The following is a 23,057-nucleotide window of genomic DNA, read 5'->3' on the forward strand; positions in this document are numbered from 1 at the left end:
GAGGATGTAAACATGTACAAACACCCAAGGACAAAACAGAAGGAAGGACTTGTGCTGCCACCCACGTCCTGTTCTTCTCCTCCAAACAATATGTTCTATAACTCTGACCCAGATTCACTAATCAAGGTTGATGCATGCTTAAGTCAAGACATTTGGTCATTTTGCCTTTGTTAGAACACGGCCTTCTGCACACAACGTCTCATCCAAGCAGCGTGGCACATGTATAAACATTCTCTCAACTACACTGAAAATGTTTTTCCTCTTGTGAAGGAAGCTTTTACCTATATTTCTGAAATGACTGATGATATATGATTTGCATAATGAAGAGCACTTTTAGTTTTCAGAACAAATTACTGAAAACAGATAATCAACAATGACATTTTCCTTATGAAAATAAAAAGTGATTCCAACTTGTTTTTAAACACTGATTAAGATGATGACGTGCCCTTCCAAAATGGAAACACAGCTGCATAAAAAGCCTCATCAAAAGAAAGCCAAATATACATATCATGGGAAACAGTATGTTTGAGCCTGTGATGTGAAACATACAAATATGAAGCCGTACATAATTCAAAACCTGAAACAAAAACATCTGGGGCCACAGCTGCTCTACATGGGTGTGCACTGAAAACCAGAGCAATAAAAAAACTCTGAAATTCATAATACAGTAGAATAAGAATTACACAATACAGACCACTTGCCGAACAGTTTTAAAAACGGGATTAAGTGCACTCTTTGGCTAAAATGCCTCTTTATGTTGGAGCCACTAAATACAGGGAATGGGGGATTTTAAAACCAGTAATGTTGATTCCTGCTGACTCTAAGGCGCCATTAGGGAGTAGACTCCAGAAGGGAAAAATATTGGAATAAACCTGTCCAGGATTTCAAATCTACAGCAAATTGGTTGTAAAGTGCACACCTCAGATTCAGTATCATGATTTAACATTAAGCCAGGCTGGAATGGGAAAGACTTGGACAGGAAAACAGAGCTTACAGGGCAAAGTCGAGTTTTGGAATGAAGAGTTTAGGCCAAGATAATGAATGGAGACAACAGGGTTCTCTCACTGAGTAAACCTTCAAGAATCAACGTTTCATGTTCCAGATTAATGACACGGTTTAAGACTGCAGTACCTTGAGAGGGAGATGTTTTTCAATGTCAGTCTTGACTTAAAAATTCAATACACTTTGACCTGGCATCTCAGCTCCCAGCAAGCCATTTAAAAAGGAAATTCTGCAAAGCAAGTCATTATTTCTGTTTGTGTGAGGCTGTAGGTGGAACACAGTCAAGGTTTTCAAAATACAAAATTTGTGAGGACTGAGGAAATCCAGTTTAGACTGTTACATAAATTTGTGTTCACAAACGACGATGACATTGATTTTTCCCCAAATTTAACATCTGAAGTAATTATGGAAAGGCAAACGCATAATTAATCCTGAGGTCTTTCGCAAAGACTTGACAAGGTCCAAGAAAAAGCTGGCTAAGAATCTCAACTTACTTGCTCTTTGGCTCTTTATGCATGTTATGAAAAATTATGAAATACTGCAAGGAGTCAGACCTTGCTCAGCCTTTTAAAGTCAGCAGTAAAATAATTACTTTTAAATGGGCCAATCCTGCAAAAACTGTTCATGATAACAGACTTTGACTGAATTTGTTGAATTTTACCTCAAAAAACTCAGCAGAAGTGATTAGTCAAGAATGATTATTCTTCTTTATTCATTTTTTCACCCCTATGATGCCATTCAGGGAAAATGACTTCCCTCCCCATGATAATGTAGTGTCCAGACATGAGAGGTCAGTGTAATATCTTGAATACAGTACTGCCCTATGTGATTAACGATGTGTTCTGTGATAGGAATCTGGTGCCAAACATATTTTGGTATATTTGATTAAGAGAAATAAAAAGAACTTACATTTCCACTGAAATTTGTTAAGAAATGGCAAGCAGGCACCAAGCAAAATCATCAAGCATTCTTTTTCACAAAGCCATGACAGTGAAAGCTTTATCACCCAAGCTACATTATTAATTCATATTTGCAATAAGATAATAGCTTGTAATAGCATATAAACCACTTGTTATGGTGACATAGAAAATAGGTTGTTTGGATACAAATATAAAAATGTGTAAAATCACTGACATGAAGGGAGTACAGCTTTCACTGGGAGAAAAAGACAGCTGAGGCTGAGGCTTGTTACGGGTTACAGTATTATCCCAGAGTGTGAGTGATCTCTTGTGCTCTTCAGGAATGGATACATGCCACGCATTCCAAAAGGCAACCAAGTCGCTCCACTTGAGGCTGTGCCAAGCAGGCTGCAGCTGCTCTTACAGGGATGTCCATCTACAGTTACAGCTATGTCCATGTTGAACCCCAATACTATATTTTGCCATGCACAAATAATACATTCTGTATTAAAAGAAAAAAAAGAAAGAAAGTCAGACGTCTACATTTTCAAAAGAAGTGAGAGCTTTTCAGATTAAAGCACTTTGAAGATAACTATACTACTGAAGTCTTTGGATGACACAGTTTAAGACTGAGGTTCCATTTGGATATGCTTTATTACTAAAATATATCATAATCTAAAATCAGACAATTGTCCACATGTTGCAATGTAATGCAATGTGACATGTGCCTCAACATGTGCAGCATCAAGACAAGGACAGAAGTGACACCAGTGCTGTATTGATATACTGTTCTAAGATGAATCATAACCTTGAGATATTATCCCTCTTTAATTACATTTCAGTGTTATAAGATTCATATTACTGACAAGGTAACACATCCCAAAAAGCAACAGTTTTGTTTTTTCGAAAAAGTACTGTCCACTGCATCTTTCACAGCACCATCAAATCAATCAACAGACTAAAAAAAAGATGTGTTGACTGACAGGTCAGGGCCACCAGAGGACCCTCGAAACCCACCCCCCCCAAAAAACAAGAACAAAAGTCTCTGAAACAGTCCTCACAGTGCTGCTCAATGAAAACCAGAGTAAAATCTGACCTTCATCTGATATTCATCAGTTGACATTTCTGACACAGGAATGATTCTGCTTAACCGTCTTGTGGGTGAAAATCTTGAGGATGTCAAGGATGACAAGATGGACTCATGACTTCAGTAATAACCTATATTCTGCTGTCACAACACCCTCCATTCTCTAAGTGAGTGTCGTTTCCTTCCTTTGACAGATGTCTTACTCTTAAATTTGTACTGGGTGCATAATCAAGGACAGAGTTATTGGCCATATAGTTAGAGATATTAAAACATCAGGAGGAAGAAGACAAATCCTTGGATCAGTCATGAAAGGGAAGAAAAATACAGACAGCAGAAAACATGGGGGCGAACAAAAGGGAGAGGGATGGAGAGGGAAAGAAAAGGGAGAAACAAGAGTCAGAGAGGATAGAGGAAGACCAGGAGAGCAAAGCAACACTTAGAGAATGTGGGAGAAAGAGAGAGTGAGAGAGAGAATGAAAGAGAGAAAAAGAGGAGAGACAGGCAGAGAGAGGCAGACAAAACTAGGTCAAGTCACATGACTGGGATCGACTGCAGGCAGGATTAAATATCCTACAGCATGTGGTCATTTACACAACAAATGTAGATTTCATTTTATAAATTATTTCTCTTCCATGGGGGATGACGCTTGGCATAGAGAGTGTGATTCTACACTGAATTCTGTCTGGAAGCAAGGCTTTTCAGTGAGCACAAAAACAGAGCATTAAAGACTTGAGCGAGCCGTTCCCTCTGAGACAGGAAACAAAGCGAGAGAGTGAGATAGCATGGAAATGATCCTAACAGGAGGGAACACGGTTCCACTATGAGACAGCTCCATTGTGACAGGCTAATGGCCATAACATACACTGCCCATTATCCTGGATAAATGCAAAGGACAGTGGGTTTTTAAGAAACAAAGATGTCACATGTGACAGCTCTGTGTAAATATACCAGCAAATGGGTGCAAAATACACAAACTAAAGTAAAATAAATGAATGTTTAATGCAATGAACTGTGTTTCACCGCTGTGCATTACATTAGACTCGAGCCACAATGATCAGGCAGTTGATTAGTTGAATGGCAAGAAATTAATTAGAAACTCTTACAACAATCAATGATAATGATAACAACTTTTTTTTCCAAATTCTGTGGTTTCAGCCTCTCAGATGTGAATACTTTGTTTACTAGTCAAAGCAAGACATCTGGAGACATCACCTTGGGCTTTGGGAAACGGTGTTGGTTATTTTCAAGGTTTTCTTACAATTTATTAACAAAAAAACTCATCAGTTGATTGAGAAAAATTATTGACAGATTAATCGATAATAAAATAATCATTATTTATCGCCCCAAATTCTTCACAACCATTCATTTTTGTACAGGCCCTCCACAGTAAGGTGGGTATAAAAAAGAGCATGCATCACTTTTTGTGTGGCAATACAATTTTGTGTCAATATACCATCCAGCACTTCATCAATGAGAATATAAGTCAGTGGTGGACTCTGACTGATTCTATCTTATTGTCACAGTGAGGAATATCAAATGTGTGACTGAGATGCACGTACAGCATAATGCAGAGAGGCATGTTGTGAGATGCAAAATGCCACTGGTTCCCTGTCAACCCCTCCCCACTGCCACCCACCCTGCTCCATCCAAAGAGGAAACTATAGCTGCCAATCAAGCGGAGGACTACAGGCTAAGCTGGTCATAAGCTCAGTCAATCCCCTGGAGTCCAGCCTGTGGAATACCAATCATTCATTCACATCTGTGGTCAGACGAGACCGGGAGTCACACACAGACAATGTATTTATGTGTGTGTGTCTGCGAATGTGTCTGTGAGAGAGAGACAGAGAGACAGAGAGCTGGGCACTGGACTAAGAATTGTCATTGGCTAACCGCAATTTCAATAAGTGAACCCTAACTGGAGATTCCCCACCAGATCTGAGTCAATCAATGTGATGTAATGCCACTGACGACCTGGACCAACACATGGCTCTTCTCTCCAATCAGTTTGACCCCCGGGCTTTCAGGATCACGGGGCCCAGCACAATGCATTTAGAGCACTGTGTTTTAAAGCACAGATAAAGGAGGCAGCTGCTGCAATGAAGATCAGATCTACAGAGTTGTACCACAGTGAGGAAATTATGTACATACATATCTCTCCTGCTGCAGTATGTGCTTACATGGATAAACTGATGGCTTAACAACACTATTTTTCAAAATGAAAATGGCATGTAATTGAGTATGTCAGTCTTACAAAACGATGATGGATTTTAAAAAGCCTCCATTTTGCGTAAGGTATAATCCTACCAGGTTTCACAAACTGATAATGATAATTCTGACATTACAATGTCTTTGCCAGCAAGATAAAGTGATTGGATTTTAGCTGCAAACATGTTCCACTAGTTATTATGATTTTTTTTTCTTCTTTAAATTAGTAGAAAAAACATTCCTTTCTTCACTTTCTTAAACTTTTGTAGCCAAATATACTGTAGGCTCTTAAATATAAAACCAAGTACTGTAACTAAAGTTGTTAACCTGTTTTTTTTAATGTATTTTCCCAATGGACAGGTGTTGCTTATATTTCCACAGGTCTGCACCTCGTTGAGAGGACAGTCTCTGAATTGAAGATTTATGACCATTTTCTTACCTCAAATGTAAATAATCACTTGCCTTGGTATTTATTGGTGGCATTTATGAGATAAAATATGAACTTATTCGGTTAACCTTAAGAGGTTTATTTGAAGTTTAACTGTCTACACCAGGAATGAGCGCATAAGCCCTAAGGTGCATAAAAATCAAATTAAGTACAGCAATAAGAATAAGGTTTATTTTGATATTGTAGTGAGGTCCAGGTCAAGAGGTGAGGCACCATCTGAGGGCTGGCAGCGTAATCCTTCTACTGAAATGTCAGCGATGACATCAGTGCACGTCTACCTGCAGATGCCGCAAGATGCGATGAGCCAGTGAAGCATAAGGCTGCTCCAAAAATACAAAATCTGCCTTCCAGGATAAAAACTCTTATCTCAAATAACAATTACTGACCAAGAGAGGCAGACCATCATATCAGCTTAGAGCTGAGCAGTGGTGCAAGGTCATTCAGCAGGGCCGCAAAGAGATGTCTGCATATGTAATAACCTAAAGGCACAGGGAAAATGCTTCCCAGTGCAGCTCAGTCTAGAGGTCATGTGTATTACATGGCCCTTAGGCAGTCCAATTCACATTTTAAAGAAAGCAAGACCCATACAGTCAAGATTTGGCAATGAGATACCTCTTTCCAAGAACACTAATGTCACTGATACTGCTGGCTTGTGTATATTTGTGCCTGGCTCAGAATCTCAACTATGGCTCAAACAATTAATCAATTAGCTGACAGACAGGATCATGTAAGTCATTTATCACGAAAAAAAAAATTCTTGGTTCCAGCTGTATGTATCTGTATGTATATCTTCTGTTCTGTTTTCTATAATGTATATTGAGGATCTTTACCTCTGGAGTGTTGGTCTGACAAAACATCTGACGTTTTGAGCTGTGGAAAATTCAAATTGTTTTTACTATTTCCTAACACGTTATTGAGTAAACAACTGATTGAAAAAAACCCAAAACAAAACAGATGTATTGGAAATTAATATAATCATTAGTTGCGGCCCATTCAAATTCAAATGTAGTATAGTTTAAATGTTTCTGAAATTCATACTGATTTTCTACAGAATTTCAATGAAAAGTAAAATCACTATTCAAAGGAGCTGGTTTGTTTTGTTTCATTCACAGAAAAGTTGGTGTTTCCAACTGCAAGAAGACACTTCCTACCTTAGTCCACAGTAACATATTTCACTGACAGTGAAAGAGAAAATATAGAGAAAATGAATGGTTAAACTACAGTCTTTCATTATTTCAATATAGAAAGTTGTAGATTTTTGTATTATTTATCAGATTTTCACAAAAAATGTTTAAATCTTAAAAAAAAAAAATAGCCATTGACTCAACTGACCTGCAAATATATCAGTACACATCCTCATACAGGTAAGAGGGGTTAAAACTAATCTAACATCACACATACATTGAGCCGTATCATCAACAACAGCATTCCTCGAGTGCAACTTGTCAGTTCAGCTAGGCAGACAGATGTAGGCCAACTGCAGAGCAACTTGGGGGGGGGGGGGGATCAGCCCAGCATCTTCATACAAGTGGAGAAGACTGGCCGAGTGAAAACAGCTTGTTTCTCTCAGTCAGATTACCTGATAATGAAAGAAACTAAAATAACACCTAAAATTATATATTAAAAACATAATTATATTTGAGCTGAAACTTATGTATGTTTGACATTTTGCTAGATAAATAATTTGACTGATTCATTTCTTATTGGTTCAATAGTAACAGCATTATGTTCCCTGAATTTCTCTCTTCACCTTTTCCATTGCTCTCATTCACCGTCATAGGTCCCTCTCTCTGTATGTCTTTCTTCCCTTCCTTTCTCCATCTCTCTCAACCAGTCCTCCCTCTTCTTCCTCTGATCACTGCCCTGCTCCTGCCTGTGCATACTGTAGCTCTCGAGGGGCCCCAGCATCAGTAAGCCCATCAGAGGGAGACCATGATGCACCTCTTTTGATCAGTGCACTTACCACATTAGCATGTACCTCTGCGCTCCCCTGCTCTCCCTCTGCTCCCCCTCTGCTCCCCTCCGCTCTGAGTAAGCTACCTGCCTGTCAGCGCCGCCAACCCACAAGGAGCCTCGACCAGGTAAGACAGAAGGTGCTCAGAGCTCGTCTGAATCTTAATCACTAATGAACACAGGCTCGCAATGCCACTGATGAGAGGGGAGAGAGCCGCTCTTGTGATCTCACAGAGGAGACGGACAAAAGCCTCGCCGTGCATCTATAATGTACTCTAAGAGCCCCATAGCTCAACGCAGTGCGGTGGACTCGGTGAAAGCTGAGTGAGACAAATCGACTGAAGATGTTGATTCAGTGTGGAAGCGTTTTTTTTTTGTTGGTCTCTCTTGGGACTTTATACCTCAAAGAAAGCCTTGTGTTTTCATCCGTCCTTTTCAATGACTACAAACTAATACATGAAAACTCGTAATTTGTTTTTGAAATAAAACAAAGGTAGCCTGTTTGCGTTTTAATCATAAAACGCAGTGACTCTTTCATGCTGCACCAGAGACGTCAGTTTTATTTCTGGTGAAAACAAAACCAAGACGTTATTTTTCACGCTATGATTTACAAATGTCTATAGAAAATTTTTAGAAGATTTTTTTCTTTTTTTCTCCTGCTTTTATGAGGGGTTGTGTTTGGCCAAGGCCTGGCCTAGGTCTGGATCCAGGCGGGTGCCCTCTCACTTGTGTGCCACTTAATTAGCAGGCCTTGCACAAAGGGGAGTTGGTCACATGGGCCCAATTTGGCCTGCTATAAAGTCTGCAAGGGCTCAACATGCATTACTACAGGAGTATTTACGCGCCTGCTGCACCAGGGTAAGAGACTTTGAAGATGCAGAAAGCAGGACGAACAAGAAGAAGTGAAAAGCAGGAGAAAAAATAACTGAAATGAAAGGAGGGGACCCTTAAATTCCAGGGAATTTTTCCAGATGTTGCACAAATATTCTGCTGAGGCAATCCAGATGTGCTCACTCTGTTCATTCCCTCCTTCTGCTCACTGTTCCAAAGACTTCTCTTTCTTCCCCTTTTCCTCTCTTTCACCCTCTCTTTCGCTTTCTACAACCCCCACTACCCCTCCCCTCCTCCAAGCAGACCACATCAGTGTTCCCTGATAGTGCCTTTTAAGTGAGGGCTTTAATAGCCCCCAGGGCACCTTAGCATCCACTAGGATCCTGTAATAAACATCCACTCTCATTCTCTTAAGCACATATGCGTGTGTTAGAGTGTGTGTGCGTCAGAGAGAGGGAGATTAGGTGCCTTGTTTTATCGCTCTTTGGATCAATTAACAATTAACTCTGTTACTAACAATAGCTCCACTGATGCGATGAGAAAGAAAAACATGCGCTGAGTGAAACAAAACCTAAATAAAAACATGCTTCCTGCTTCCTGTTGCCAGAATCCACACTGATCTGGTTTTGTTTCCCCTCCTTTTCCATTGCTTCTCCCTTCCTCCCTCCCTACCTCCATACAAACACTGTCATGTCTGCTGTGGCTGCTCCTCTCCCACAGAGCATGACCCAGTCACAACCCCTGACCTCCCCTCTCCCAGACAGCACACTGATTCTCAGCTGCTCCACTCTACAGCGCTCCACACAAACCAGTTCATGAATCAGTGTGTCAGGGACTCCCAACTAACATCACCAGTTCAGAACATACAGCACAAGTTATAGCATCAGCTAATCATCCACATGGCATACATGTGCAGACCTGTACATGCTGACACATACGCATACCACCAACACTCACATTCACATTCTGATACTCATACACAGGCATACGTGCATACTACTGCTGCAACGACTGGTTGATTTATCCTTCATTTAATAACCAGAGTAATCAACATGAATTTTGTTGCTCAACTTTCTTCTCCTATACAGCACAAACAAACGACTTGTAGAGACAGTAGGCTATATGTGTAATGAATTTAAAACTTATTATGTTAATGATCAATTATAATTCTTTTTATTATCAATTAATTGTTTAAGTCATTTATCAAGCAAAAATACCAAATGTTCTCTGGTTCAAGCTTCTCAAATGTGAGAATTTGCTGCTTTTCTCTGTTTTATGTCATAATTAATTAAATATCACACAGAGTAACCAATTTAAAGATAATGCCCTGGGATTTCAGAAATTGTTATGGGCATTTTTCAATATTTTCTGACATTTTAATAATTCATAATTAAGAAACAACAGCTAAATCAATAATGTAAGTGTTTGCTGCAGGCCCAGTCCATGCCAACAGAAACACACACACACACACACACACACACACACACACACACACACACACACACACACAAATACAGTCCATAAAACTACACAGCTGCACACAATTCTGTTCAATAATGCTCCTGTTCCGCCAAACAACTCAACGCTCAGATCTGTCCTGTTTAATCTGCAGCCTTCTCCTGTTTCCCAGTCTGGGCTGAAACAGAAGAAAGCATCCTAAATGTGACACTTGAACTTGTCAGAGCCGTTTGTGCAGGCAACTGTCAGCACTTTGGTATGTAGAACACTGATGACAAAGACATGGCCAGCACCTGCACGCCTGCCTGTCTCTGTCTGTCTAGTAAACCTGGTTGCTCAACTTTCTTCTCCTATACAACACAAACAAACGACTTGTAGAGACAGTAGGCTATATGTGCAATGAATTTAAAACTTATTATGTTAGAAAGTCATGAAAAAATTACACACTGTCATAAAGCAATGACACAATGCCTTGTGCAGTGCATAATCCATTTACATGAGACTGGACTGAGAACATTTTCCCTGGTGGCACAATTCAGTTTTTTCAGTCTAATAAGCAGGTTAACAAATTCTATAGCCAGTATCAAAGGGCATTCAACTCAGTCACCACTTAATACACTTCCTGCAATCTATTCCTCTTACTTTCACAGACAAAGTAGCAGTTCTCAGTATAAAAAAGTTCTTCCCATGGTCAAGATGGCTTTAAATTAGAGCAATTTTTACATGTTTCATAATGTCTAATTTTATGTGGCCTTTACTGTGTGAATTCAGAGCAAACCCTGTCTGCAAAGCAAATTTCCCCTTTGGGGCAATAAAATGTTGGACTCAAATAGATTAAATGTTGTGGAGAAAGGAAGGGAGGGAACAGCCATTTAAACACCTTCAACCAAATGTCACTCAGCTACACACAAGCAGACGGAGAAGAAATTTCAGTTTCATTTCAGTTGAGCTCTTCAGGTGGAGTGATTGGTACAGCATGTTCATCTGTCAATATCCGTGTTCCATGTTGTCGGTGTTGTTTTTCCAGATAGACAACCCATCCCCCACTCTATTCTTAACACCCTTCCACCTTCCTGCCGTTAAGAACATTCCTAAAACCAGACGGCCACAGCAAGGTGACAAAGCCCTCCAGACTTCTGTTCAGTCTGTTTGTAGCATGTGCACATGCGTACAGGTGTGTGCGTTGAGGCTGAGGGGCCACAGTCTGGGCGGATGTATGAACATGCTAGACCTGCAGGCGTCAACAAACAGTTAATCACACTTTCTCTACTGCAGGCAGAGGAAAAACCCACAAAGGAACCCTGTTATCTCAAATATGATCTCTTTTTTCCCTCTAATCTCTCTCATGCACGGTAATTTGTAAAAATAATGTGAAAGTTACAATTCACTAAACATGCATATGCTTTGTATCCATTTTTGAGATGACCTGTGTCAGTCCTTTATGCATCTGCTAATATCCCTCAGTATTCTCCATCTCATCAGTAATCCCCACTGTTTGGTAGCTCCTGTAATGGATCTCCTGTTTATCATAATTGCAGTCACAGCCTCTAATCTTACAAACTGGTTTAAAGGGCCACTTTGCCAAAGTTGAATTTGAATCATGCTGCTGTAGAGTGAGAAAGTCAAAGAAAACTTTCTGATGCAGGGTGCCTTGAGAGCTTGAGAACTCTGGTTGATACCTGGTTGAACAGTCAACTATTGTTAATCTAAGGCAATCTAAGGTAAGGCAGAAGCAACCAAAAACTCACACGACAAAAGATGACAACGGCTTACGGTAACATACATTAACATTACTTTTACTACATAACATTGCTGAGGGATTGATATTTACGTATACTGTACAGCAGAGCAAAGGCTAATACAAATAGAAATAAAAATCTGGTGTATGTGATAACAGGGGTATATGTATATCTAACACAACAGTCAATTTCTGCAGTTATGGATGCTGTAAAAAGATAGTTCTTAATAGCAGCTGGTTAGCAGCACTCTTATAGGGGAGTAGCCGTGCAGCATTATATTATGGGAGTACTATTCACAAACATTTCAATTGGTCCTATTAGTAAAACAGTAAGAAATAATGCCATTTTCTTAGAATTTTCCCTCAAGATTAAATCCAAATAAAGGCTATTCACAAAGCATCTCAGTATGGACTAAGTAGGGTGTACTTTAGTGTAGCTTAGGAATTTCTTAAGCAGGGGAAAAAATAGCTGCAGGAAGTGGATGAAGGGGGAAAGTTTTACAAACGATGAATCAGAGGAGCTACAGATGCAGTGATATCTGTAATCGAACATGATCTCATCAGAGATGTGTCTGCATTACTCACTTAATGAATCAACATTGTTATGTCACTGATGCTATTTTACAGCCTCTGCAGACAGTTCCTTTCTAATCGCCTCCAGATACACACACCTTGGCTTGCATTAGCCTGGCAAACTGACAAATGAAACAGATAAAATAAAGATAATGCCAGGTTCTCCAGAATGACATTGGAAAACAGCAAAGTTGGGCATTTTATTGGTTAATTGGAAGGTTTTTTTTTAAGTAACACATATTACTGCTTCATCTGCAGGTTGAGTGAAAATGTGTGTAGTGTAAAAACATAACCGTACAGAACTGAAGCACTGGCTATTACAAGCTACTTGTGTTTTGTGCCCATGGGCCACTGCGCTTTATTCTGTCAAGGTCTAATTTAAATTATGGCTGTTCCTAACATAAGTTAATTTTCTAAGTATGAAAGCCTTTCTGTGTGTTCAGAGCACCATATCTCATCCTCTCTGAGGAAGAAATAACTAAATTTCAATTCTGAGTTGGGACTGTCCTCAAACTGGCAGTATAAGGCTAGCTCAATGGGGTCAGTTATCACTTTCATGCCAATGCAAACCTCTACCTCACTGGAAGGAGGAAAAATGGGAGATATGCGAAACCAGCTTTGGATGTACCTTGGCAAACCATGTGGTATTTAAAATCTTCATTCTTCTATAAATATAAAAACATTCATATTAGCTTTACCCCGTCTCTATTGTTTCCTCCAGACTGCTTTATTTCAACTTTCAAAGAGCCATTACATGTGCCTGTAACATGTGTACATACAGCATTTAATCATGGGGTCATGAAAATGGTAGCAAGCACTTAATCTCATGGGAAAATATTAATACTGGACCTAACTGATCACAGTCAAGATGTGCAGGCTTAAATATGCATAATTTTCACTGTCTGCTCTCAATACTGCTGTCTTCTGGTTACACCCAAACACCAACCCACTCATGCACAGTCACACATACACACACAGAACATAACTGGGGGATTTCTGTGGCCCTATGTCCAGCAGTGTGTGGCAGCCCCACCTCTCCCACCCCTGGCATGTGGCAAGGTGACAGACAAACAGCGACAGCAATGGTGGCTGGGGGTGGGGGGAGTTGGGGTGGGCGGGGGGAACGTTCGGACACCTCATGTCCCTCCGTGCAGCCTCAAAAAGAAACTGCGACAGAGCAACGAGAGGCACGGTCTTAATTACCTCGCTCTGTTTCTGCTGCGGCGGCAAGTGTTTACATGTACATACACACAGACACACACGGGGTGTTTTGAGTATGAGCGTGGAAAAAGGCAGGGAGGGTACTGTGTAGACACCTGAACATACAGTTTTATAAAAACAACTTCTCAGTTGGAGTCCATAACTTAATTCTTATTCTTTCTCTGTAGAGTGCAGAAACATCAAACACATCATTCCAGCTTTTGATCATGTTACACACTGATGATATCGCAACCAGTGTAACAGATACATATTATTACTCCATGTGAAGCAATGATCTACTGTGGTCTAATCTTACTTCTGTGACCTACTATACCATTTGGGTGCAGAAAATGAGATTCTACTCGCTCCTACTACGTTGTTCTACATGACCAGTTTAAGTGAAATAAATCATCTTTTTTTAAATCTGTGGTTCTCATTGGGGCCAATTATAATTAGTGTGGAAAAAAATGTGGGCATGAGGAAATATAATGACATGAAGGAGCATAACATATCTAGGATTCACTCGATTCGTCATCCCTCTCCAGCGAATACCCATCAAAGCCTATGTGCTCATAACTTAATTACAAAACACATCATAACCGCCAAACAGCCAAGATATTTTCATGCATTACCACTATAGAAGAAGAGTTGACAGTTGTTTTTATTATTGAAAACATGGCAACTTGAGGATTGTAGAGGAGAGGAGAGGGTAGTTAGCTTCTGACAGCTGCTGACTTTTTTTTGTGGTTTCTTGGCAGCGTTTTAATTTCACAACACACATATGCTATGCTCTCTCTTTTCATTTCACCCTTAATCATATTGTTTCTTTCTCCATCTTTTCCTATCTGGCTCTGTGATGCACACAGGACACTGAGAAAGAGAGTTCTGGCTAGAGCAGGGCAAACTGACCTTCCTCTCAGTGTGAATTATGAGTGTGATCTGGTCAAATCCCCACAGAGACCACGTTTCCACTTCAAAAGAGTGGCTGTACGTACCCTGAATACTGCCAGCCCACAGAAAAGTCATTCAGACACTCACAGGACCTGCTATAAACCCTGAAACTAATGGTGCTCAGATGATTCCAACACTGAGTAGTGAGTGTTCACAGCAACAACCAAGCTTCTACAAATCCAAACTGTGAATGTGAATTACTACTGAAAAGACTGGTTGATTTAAGTCATCTAGCAAGCAGAAACACCAATCATTCCCTGGTTTGAGCTTTTAAAAACTGAAGATTTACTGCTTTTATCTGCTCTAAATCAGCATACAATGAATATTTTTGGGTTTTGGACTATAAGATGGGATTAAAAAAGCAACATGACGACGTCACCTTGGACTCTGGGAACTTGTGAAGGCCATTTTTCACTATTTTATTGACTAGACTTAGGCTAATCCGTAGTTTAAAACTCTGCTGTGAATCACCCAAAATCATAGATGGTGGAGTTTTCGAGATGGAGTGAATGAAAAATGACAGAAAAAAAAGGAAGGAAACAGAGACAAAGAAAAAAACAGAGGAGTACAAGCTACTGTCTTTAAACACTTTAAACAACAGACTGAATGCCAAAGGCAAATTCCTGACATGATGGAGCATATGGGGAGCAAAGGTCAAGGTTTGAGGTGCAAAGTTCAGCACAGCCGTTATCAATAAAGACCTCCTGCAAGCGAGGAGCTCCTTACACAAATAATTAACGAGCGTTTGAGTCATTCCATGATTTGTGCATCAGAAAGCCTTCCAGCACTTTCTGATTTGTACTATGTTTAGAACATAAACAAGTGTGGGCTGCAGAGGAGAGACGAGAGAGCATGACAGGCTAAAATATGCACGGTTTTATCTGGAGCCAACGCAGCTTCTTCTTAGTCATGAAGTATAATTAATGCTTTATACTGATCAGCAGAGATATTCTATGAACCAAAAAAAAACTGGCCTACACTTCATGGCAGTTTACTGTAATTAAAAAAAACATATTTGGAGTATAAATCTTTTTACACTTGCACAGTCTGGCTTGGATGTTGGCATGGGTGAGGGGTGGGAAAGTGGAGGGTGGGCACATAGAAGACAAACAAATTTTCTTTGATTTCCTTGAGTTAAAGGCCTCGAGGGTGAGATTGAGAAAGAGAAAAAAGAGAAAGGAGAGGGAGAGAGAGCTGTCACTTTAAGCCATTAAGTCTCGCTATAAAACTCCTCCAATAAAAATGACAGCTGCAGCCCCTTTTCTCAAAAGGGGAGCAAAAGCATCACATCAGGAACACAAAACTGGACGGCCGTAAAAGACAAACTTGGCCAAATGCTTTTGGCAGTGTAATTCCACCAGCCCACTCCCACCACACACACACACACACACACACACCATTCCCGGCACCCTCCCTGTATTACCTTTGTTCCTGAGTTACTGCCAGAAAAGGAATGTAGCCCTCTCCCTCTCTCTCCCCACCCCACACACACCACCATGAATCTCACTTTCTCATCAAAGACCATGAACTTCATTGATTTTGGAAGCAAGCGTCTATGTGAGTATGTATGCTGGGGATACCTCGTGTTCCCTCAAACAGAAAGCAACAAGGAGTTTAGGTCCATCACACACTCACCTCTTCAGGAAGTGTTAAAACAAGCCTTTGGAGTACTCAATGGGGCACTTTTCAACAGAGTTTAATTAATTATGACCTATCAAAAGAGGACATTTTGTTTCATACAGCTCTGTAAATCATAAAGACTGTAGTAAAGTTAACTTTAACACTGATCAAAGTTCAGTGTAGAATATTTCTAGAAAAACTGATGATCCCATGTAACTGTTTTAGGCATGATTTGCCCAGGACTCTCAATCACTTTAAAGAAAAACTGGATTTGATTTTGACTCTGTGTGAAAAGCTTTTGTATTTGGACAACATACTGTGTGACACCTTCTATCCTCATGTGCAACATTCAGCTGGTGAAACTCCATAATGTCACAGTACCTAGGTGCTGATGTACGTGTTTGTCACAGAATAATCAACCAGACAAAAAATCAATACCTACAAATCAACTGATGCGTATGAGTGGGAAAAAAAGTTTTTTTTTCTCCTAAAATTCTTCAAACACTCTCCTTTCACAGTCACATTGTTTATTTCACTGACAGACTGTCATAATCAGCCTCATATAGCTCTGACAAAAGGACACATTCTCCTTTCAATGTCATCTCTCCAGTCTTCATAGCTTAACGTCAGACATGGCGGGGGGGCTTATAGTGGGATGAGGCAACACATCAGTATACAGTGCCAAAAGGGGGATGTCGTCATCACGGGCAACAACCGATCTATAATTGTAAAATGTACTTGCAGTCATTTCAAACAGTTGCATGTCAGAATTTCTAATGCAGCACGACAGATAATTACACTGAGTATGCGGCTAATCGATACGTTCAAGGACTTCGCAGATAGCAGCGTCCTTGAAGTGGCCAATTAACAATCGGCACTCAAGTGAACCTTTGATGGAGCAAGTTTAAATATAAATGGTGATTTAAGGAATGACAGATTAGGCGATGAAAAGGCTGCTGATACAGCATATGGTGTGGCTTGGAGGAAAACATGAGATCCAGCACTGCTGTTAAAGTGTTCCTCCTCACTTAAACAATCAAGTGATGAGCCTTACACCAACCAGATAAGACTTTGCTGTCTGTATATGTGCTGTCAAGTGTCTGTATTAGCTACTCTGGTGCACATTTAGGCAGACTGAAATTTGAATCACTTTCAGCATGGACACACAATACGGTGCACCTGTAATAACAGCCTGTCAGTGTGTGTAGCACTGGCGGTTTAGCGTATTTCTGGGAAGCCACATAAAGGGCAATGTGGCGACAGTGTCAGTGAGCGGGGTCTGTAACAGAAGAAAGCCGCCCAGTGTCTCAGAAGTCCCAGTGAATCTCCTTGGTGCGTACAGGCAGCTGATGATACGTGTCGAGGTGTAACATGACGCTCTCATGAAAGAGCAGCAGACACAATAACAGGGCTCGCCTACAGCTCTGTGCTGTGTCTCTGCTACAGGGGACAAGGGTCTGCTCTGTTCACTTTGACAAACTTATGGTAGTGTTCAGCATTAATGATTTACAGTGTGGTGTGCATCTGACCGTGTGTGTTTAGACTGGAAATTTAAAGGATCCATTAATAAAAATTAGACTTGCTCTAAGATTAATGGTTTCCAAACAGAGTAAAACGTACACCAAATTATTTAACTTTTTGTGGAAATTCAAACATGTCCTGTGTTAGTCTACTATTTAAAATCATGACAGCTGAATAAATGCCCCCTTTTTTCCCTTAAGTCCTTACTTTCTGGAAAAATGAAGCATGAAAAATGAATGTGAGAGTTGCCACTTCTGCCTCTACTACAAAACAGAAAGTGCCACATTCAGCAGCTTTTCCTACTAAGACTCCTATCCGGGCAGAGATCAGTGTGCAAAAATAAATGGAGCGTTTCCAACCACACAAAACAGACATCAAAATTCAGAAATGACACCAGTGTAGAGGTCCCCATTATCCCACCTGTGCCACCTGTTTGTAACTAATAAGTTTGCACTAATCTCAACTTGAGCTTGAGCACAGTCTTAAGAGAAGAAGCTGAAGACTGTCCTTAATAAGTCAAACAACTTTACTTAGGCACAGCAGTAGTACAAGTTCAAATCTCAATTATTCTGCTGCATGAGTTCATTTTAAACCACTAGTTACACATACAACGGAAGCGAATGCAGCCACAAGTTAAACCAAGCCACGTGAAAAACAACATAAAGCTTTTTCCTTTTTTTTTTTTTTTGGAAAAAAAAGCCTCCCATGCCTTTCTATATTTCTCTGTTACCAGAAGACTTTAGGGAAGACACACACAATTTAAGTACAGTACATACGCTAGCTTGGTACAGACAACACATGCTAAAGAAAAAAAAGTAAAACTGAAAAAAACAACCACTGATTGAAGTTAGAGAAGTTAAAACTGCTGCTGAAATTGTTTAAATTTCTTCAGTCCTACTTGGTAACGCGCGTAACATACGATAAAGTGTAAAGCTCGATCTGAATGTACACTTTTCCACACGAAACTCATATAAATTTAAATATGCCGACGGTTAAAATGAACGTGCAAAGTTGAAACAAGTATATTTAATTGCCGCGCACGCGAGGAATGCGCACGGTTTATTCCAAGTGAGATGTCACTCCGTATCAAAGCGAAATGTCATCAGCTCAGACAGTAGCATTACATATTAAACATAGCCAAGAAATATGTTTTTTGTTTGTTTCAGAATAAAGTATGAGGCTGTGTCAAAATGTATTCAAAGAAGGTAACGTCCGCTACAGTTCGTCAACAGCTCTAAACATGTTGATGCATTTGGCAACTCGCTCCACGCGCTGTCAAAAGATAAAAGGAGGCGAAAAAAAACGCCGCGCGAGAACGTTTCACACAAATCTGCCGATCAAAACCCTGACATTCATAACGCAGCGAGGCTTTGTCATTAAACAAACAAACTTACCCAATGACAAGAATGGTTTGGTTTCCATGTCTGCCTGGTAGGTTAGCTCATGCCAGCTGAGACGGCCGCGTTTGGGAGTTTTTCGCAGGCGGCTGCTGCTCAAGCAGACCAGACCAGACCAGGACTCTGCTTCTGCTGCTGCTGCTGCTGCCGCTGTCGCTGCTGTGATCCTCTTCGAGAAGACGGGACTCGGCTTAAAGCGGTAAAAGTGACAGGTCGATGTCTGATAGTCTCAGAAGATAACCTAATGTTTCTACCTAATGTTTGTTCACTCAGCTGCTGCGCTCACACTCCTCTCCTCTCCCTCTCTCGTGCTCGGTGTACAACAACTCCAACTACTGGATCTGCATTGCAAAAGGGACCTGTGCAGGGGGTACTCCCACCAACGTAGACCGAGCTGCAGCGACACCACGGATACAGGCGGGAGCCTCATCGTGAACTTTGAAATTCACACAAAGGAAAGAAAGAAAAACATAAATATACAGCACATTTCATCTTGGATATTAAAAGTGTACGGTTTTCCTCGAGGTAGAGGTTTTCCAAATTCACGTGGGGCTCTTTCAGCTGAGCAACAGCTTCTTATTCTTTTCACTGCTTATCTCCTGTTATTTTAACCTGGTCACATCTGTTGAACTAGGGCTGTTGGCTCAGTAGATAGATGTTTCAACTGCATCTACTCACTGCTGAAGCAATTAGCCTATCTCTCTTAGAAGCTGCTACAACATTAAGAAAAGATAAAATAAAATAAACACACACTTACACAGTAGGGCTGTGGTTTGATAGCACTTTATCCCATTGAAATCTGATATCAAATCTGCTGTAGAATCAACATCCTTTAAAATATCTTTGGTTTAGCTTTAGCCCAAATTTGCCTGCATGTTTTGTACATTGAGATTTAGATAAAAACAAACTCCATTCTCCCTAAAGAGCCTAACAAAACTGTGAGGAAAGAAATAAGCTTAACAAATCCAGATATTTTACCAACTTCTGGCTAGCACAGCCCAGTCCTAACAATGAGATACTGTGTTTTTATTATGTAAAACAACAACAAAAAAGTAGATCCAGACCAGAAAATTGCGCAAGAAAAAATGTTACACAGTTACAATACCAATATTTTTTCTCAAAACTCTCCACTCTACATCTGTTAATGTTTATGATATTCATACTGTGATTTGCCAACATGGCATAAAAAATGAGGGAATATCTATGAATTTATTGCAGATACATAAAAGTTTGGGGCAGATTCACATAAGATCCCCTAGGCTAGCTTTACAGCAAGCGGCAGCATGCTCAATTTGCATAACTCTCACTGTATTGTACCAATGTTAGATCTAGATCATCTTGCTGTCATTGTTCTTGCTGCTATATCTGTTCTGGCCCTGACAGTTTATGCCTAATCCAAGACACATCCGTTTTGCGTGCACCTCCTCTCCTTCAACGCTCAATCCTGTACACACAGAGCAGGCACATGTTTCAGGAGAGTGAGAAATGTCCTGCTTTGGCCCAGATTGAAGGAGAGCACCACAGACGTGGGCTTTATATTCTCCCCATACTGTAAAATCCCTTATGCAGTGCACATAGGAGCAATGCAGCACATACTGTATATAAGCCTCCTGCAGCCATCCTCCAGGCCCCAGTGAGCCTGCTCCTATTAAATACCTGAAGGTGTTCACCACGTTTGTACTGAGGCAAGATACATAATTAATGCAATGCATGGCATATCAAAGATCAAAGGCGGTTGTGCAAAAAAAAAAAAGTCTGACTGGGCACTGATTCAAGGTGTGTTAATGTGCAGATGTGAGAGAGAATGTGTTTTTGTGCATTTTGTGTGTTTCTGTGCAGATGTGTAGTTGTTTCAAGAGAGAAAAAAATGAGTCCCAGGGAAGACAATGCTTGTGTGTGAGTTTTTCCTTCATGTATCTTCCAAGTAAGCAATTATCAATCATCAGATGGTGTCCTATTATTAGTCTGATGATTGGTAGTCATACTTATGATATTTGCACGATGATGTTAAGTGACTTAATTGATCGGGTAAATGCTCATTGGGAGAGGGAAAGAGGGAGGGAGGGAGGGAAGAGCAGAGATTGGACATTCTATTTGTCCTCACTTCAGAAGGCTGTTTTGCTTCAGGCCTTGACTCTGTAATAGAAGACAGACACAACATGGTCTTTTTAAACACCTCGATCAGGCCAGGTTCTCTCATCGGCCCGCTACACCGAGCTATTTAATCCTCAAACTTGGGCCATGATTAATAGCGGTCTGACCCTTCACCCCCATCCATATAAATTCTCTTGAGGCTGTTTTGGCTCTACTTAATGCCTCACACCTCTGCTTGCGGAGGACCTCGAGTCTACACTCTTAATTGCAGTATCTCTTGGCTCAGTTCTTTCTCTTCTCTCTCTCTCTTTTGCCGTCTTTTTTGGCCACTTTAAGCGATGTGTCTGGGCCTCAGGGGATGAGAGACCACCACTGTTACAATACACTCTGCTATGGTTGCTTTGACAGCCCCCCCCCCCTTCCCTCCTCCTCCTCTCCTTTCTGCCTCTCCTAAAGTGGGTGATAAATGAGACAAGAGCCTTTTGGTCTCCTTTGTACTTTGACCATTCACAACAAGCTCATCCATAAAAGTGATTATGGCCTCTTTGAATGGCAATGACAATGGTTTCCAATCCTGAGGAATGTACAGATAAATATAAACTGCAATTTTTTCGATAAATTGTTTTGTCAACAGTTAGAAAGTAGTAAAAAATGCTCAGAACATTTTCCAAGGTGACATCTTGAAATTGCTTATGTCCAACAATCAAAGACATTCAATTTACAACAATCTAAAGTGAGGAAAAGAGCAAAATTCAAATTGATTTAGTTTATATCAAGAGGAAATGCCTGACATTTCACTTTTTTGAACCCTAATTCCACTTCAATGTGACCAGTTGATTGAGGGCTGAGGAGAAAAGGTGTGCTACAAGGAACACAAAAGCATGTGAGATCATTAGGGCGTTTGCTGAGGTGTTCAGCATTGTCTGCCCCAAGGGAAGGTCTTCATCGTCACAGCCCTGGGTTCACATTCCTTAACCCCGGGGTCAGGGCTTTTGTCTGAGGATAGCACTGAGGCAACTTCCCCTGCGGAAATCAACAAGAGCTGACACACTCAACACTGGAGACGCACACAGAGGCAGGAAGGGGGACCATCACACACACAGAAGCACATAGGGGCTATTTTGTCTGAAAACCAAGAAAACTGCAAGCGCAGATGTAGAAGGACCATACAAGTGTATGCAGTAAATACAAATCACATGTTCAGAATTTACATTGTGCTGACCACTTTCAAATGCATGCTCTGCAGTTTTGGAGTTTTTAAGGTGTTTTCCCTTCCGTTTTTGGCAGCAATTGGTTTCTATTCTCTCTGTAGAGTGTTAAATTTCTTGTGTTGTGTAATCCATCACCATAAACATGTGCCAATGTTACAGTAATGCAAACAATTTGGATCTTATTTTCTCAGTTTCACCATCATTACTATTAATTATGGCAACATTGCAGTCACCAAAGTAAGATCTGGAAACAGACTGAAACACAGGCAGCCAAAGAATAAGACACATTCATGTTCTTGCCTGATTATCTATACCAATTCATTTGGCGGTAAAACCAAAAATGAGCACATCTGAGGAGGGCTGGGAGTGCCAATCTCAGCAATTAACCTAGAGTATAATCTTAAAAACTGGAATCTTGGCCAAATACAATTTGACTAAAATGAAGGCAGACTTGATGCTTATTTTGACAATTTATTATGATGATGATTTTTATTAAACTAATATTAGGAGTCTGAAAATAGGTTGTGTGCTGTACCAAAATGAATGGAGAAGAGAATTTACAAATAAAACTTACAAATATGCTGGTATGGTCCATTAAACATAATTCATTGACAGCAACCATGTTTTAGACCTTTTAGTCTTTGTGGAGCGCTTTCTATTTTTTTTTTATACCATAGAGTACAAATGAATATATAAACCTATTAAACATAGATTTCAGAAATAATTCAGGTTTCAAATGCCATGCCTACAAAACACATTTCACCTCATATACACAACGCTTTTTTCTCTGCTCTGTTTTCACAGACAGAGTTCATTTCATTGGAAGTGCTAAGAGCTTTGTGGATATCTGCCCATCAAATTGAACTGAT

The 23,057-nt window shown here is 40.3% G+C and overlaps 1 protein-coding gene across 2 annotated transcripts in view; it reads right to left on the reverse strand.

The window, feature by feature from the left end:
• Positions 1–20,735, reverse strand: part of rxraa (retinoid X receptor, alpha a) — a 100,154-nt gene extending 79,419 nt beyond the window's left edge. Inside the window, exon 1 of one of the 2 annotated variants that reach the window (XM_018671746.2) lies at positions 18,881–20,735. In XM_018671746.2, coding sequence (XP_018527262.1) covers positions 18,881–18,908 — 28 coding nt within the window. In that variant the 5' untranslated portion in view covers positions 18,909–20,735. The remainder of the gene's footprint in view (positions 1–18,880) is intronic. The other variant, XM_018671748.2, reaches the window with a different exon arrangement.
• Between the last annotated feature and the right edge of the window lie 2,322 nt (positions 20,736–23,057).

The sequence above is a fragment of the Lates calcarifer genome, linkage group LG9 (assembly GCF_001640805.2).
Source record: "Lates calcarifer isolate ASB-BC8 linkage group LG9, TLL_Latcal_v3, whole genome shotgun sequence".
Classification (NCBI taxonomy): Eukaryota; Metazoa; Chordata; class Actinopteri; family Centropomidae; genus Lates; species Lates calcarifer.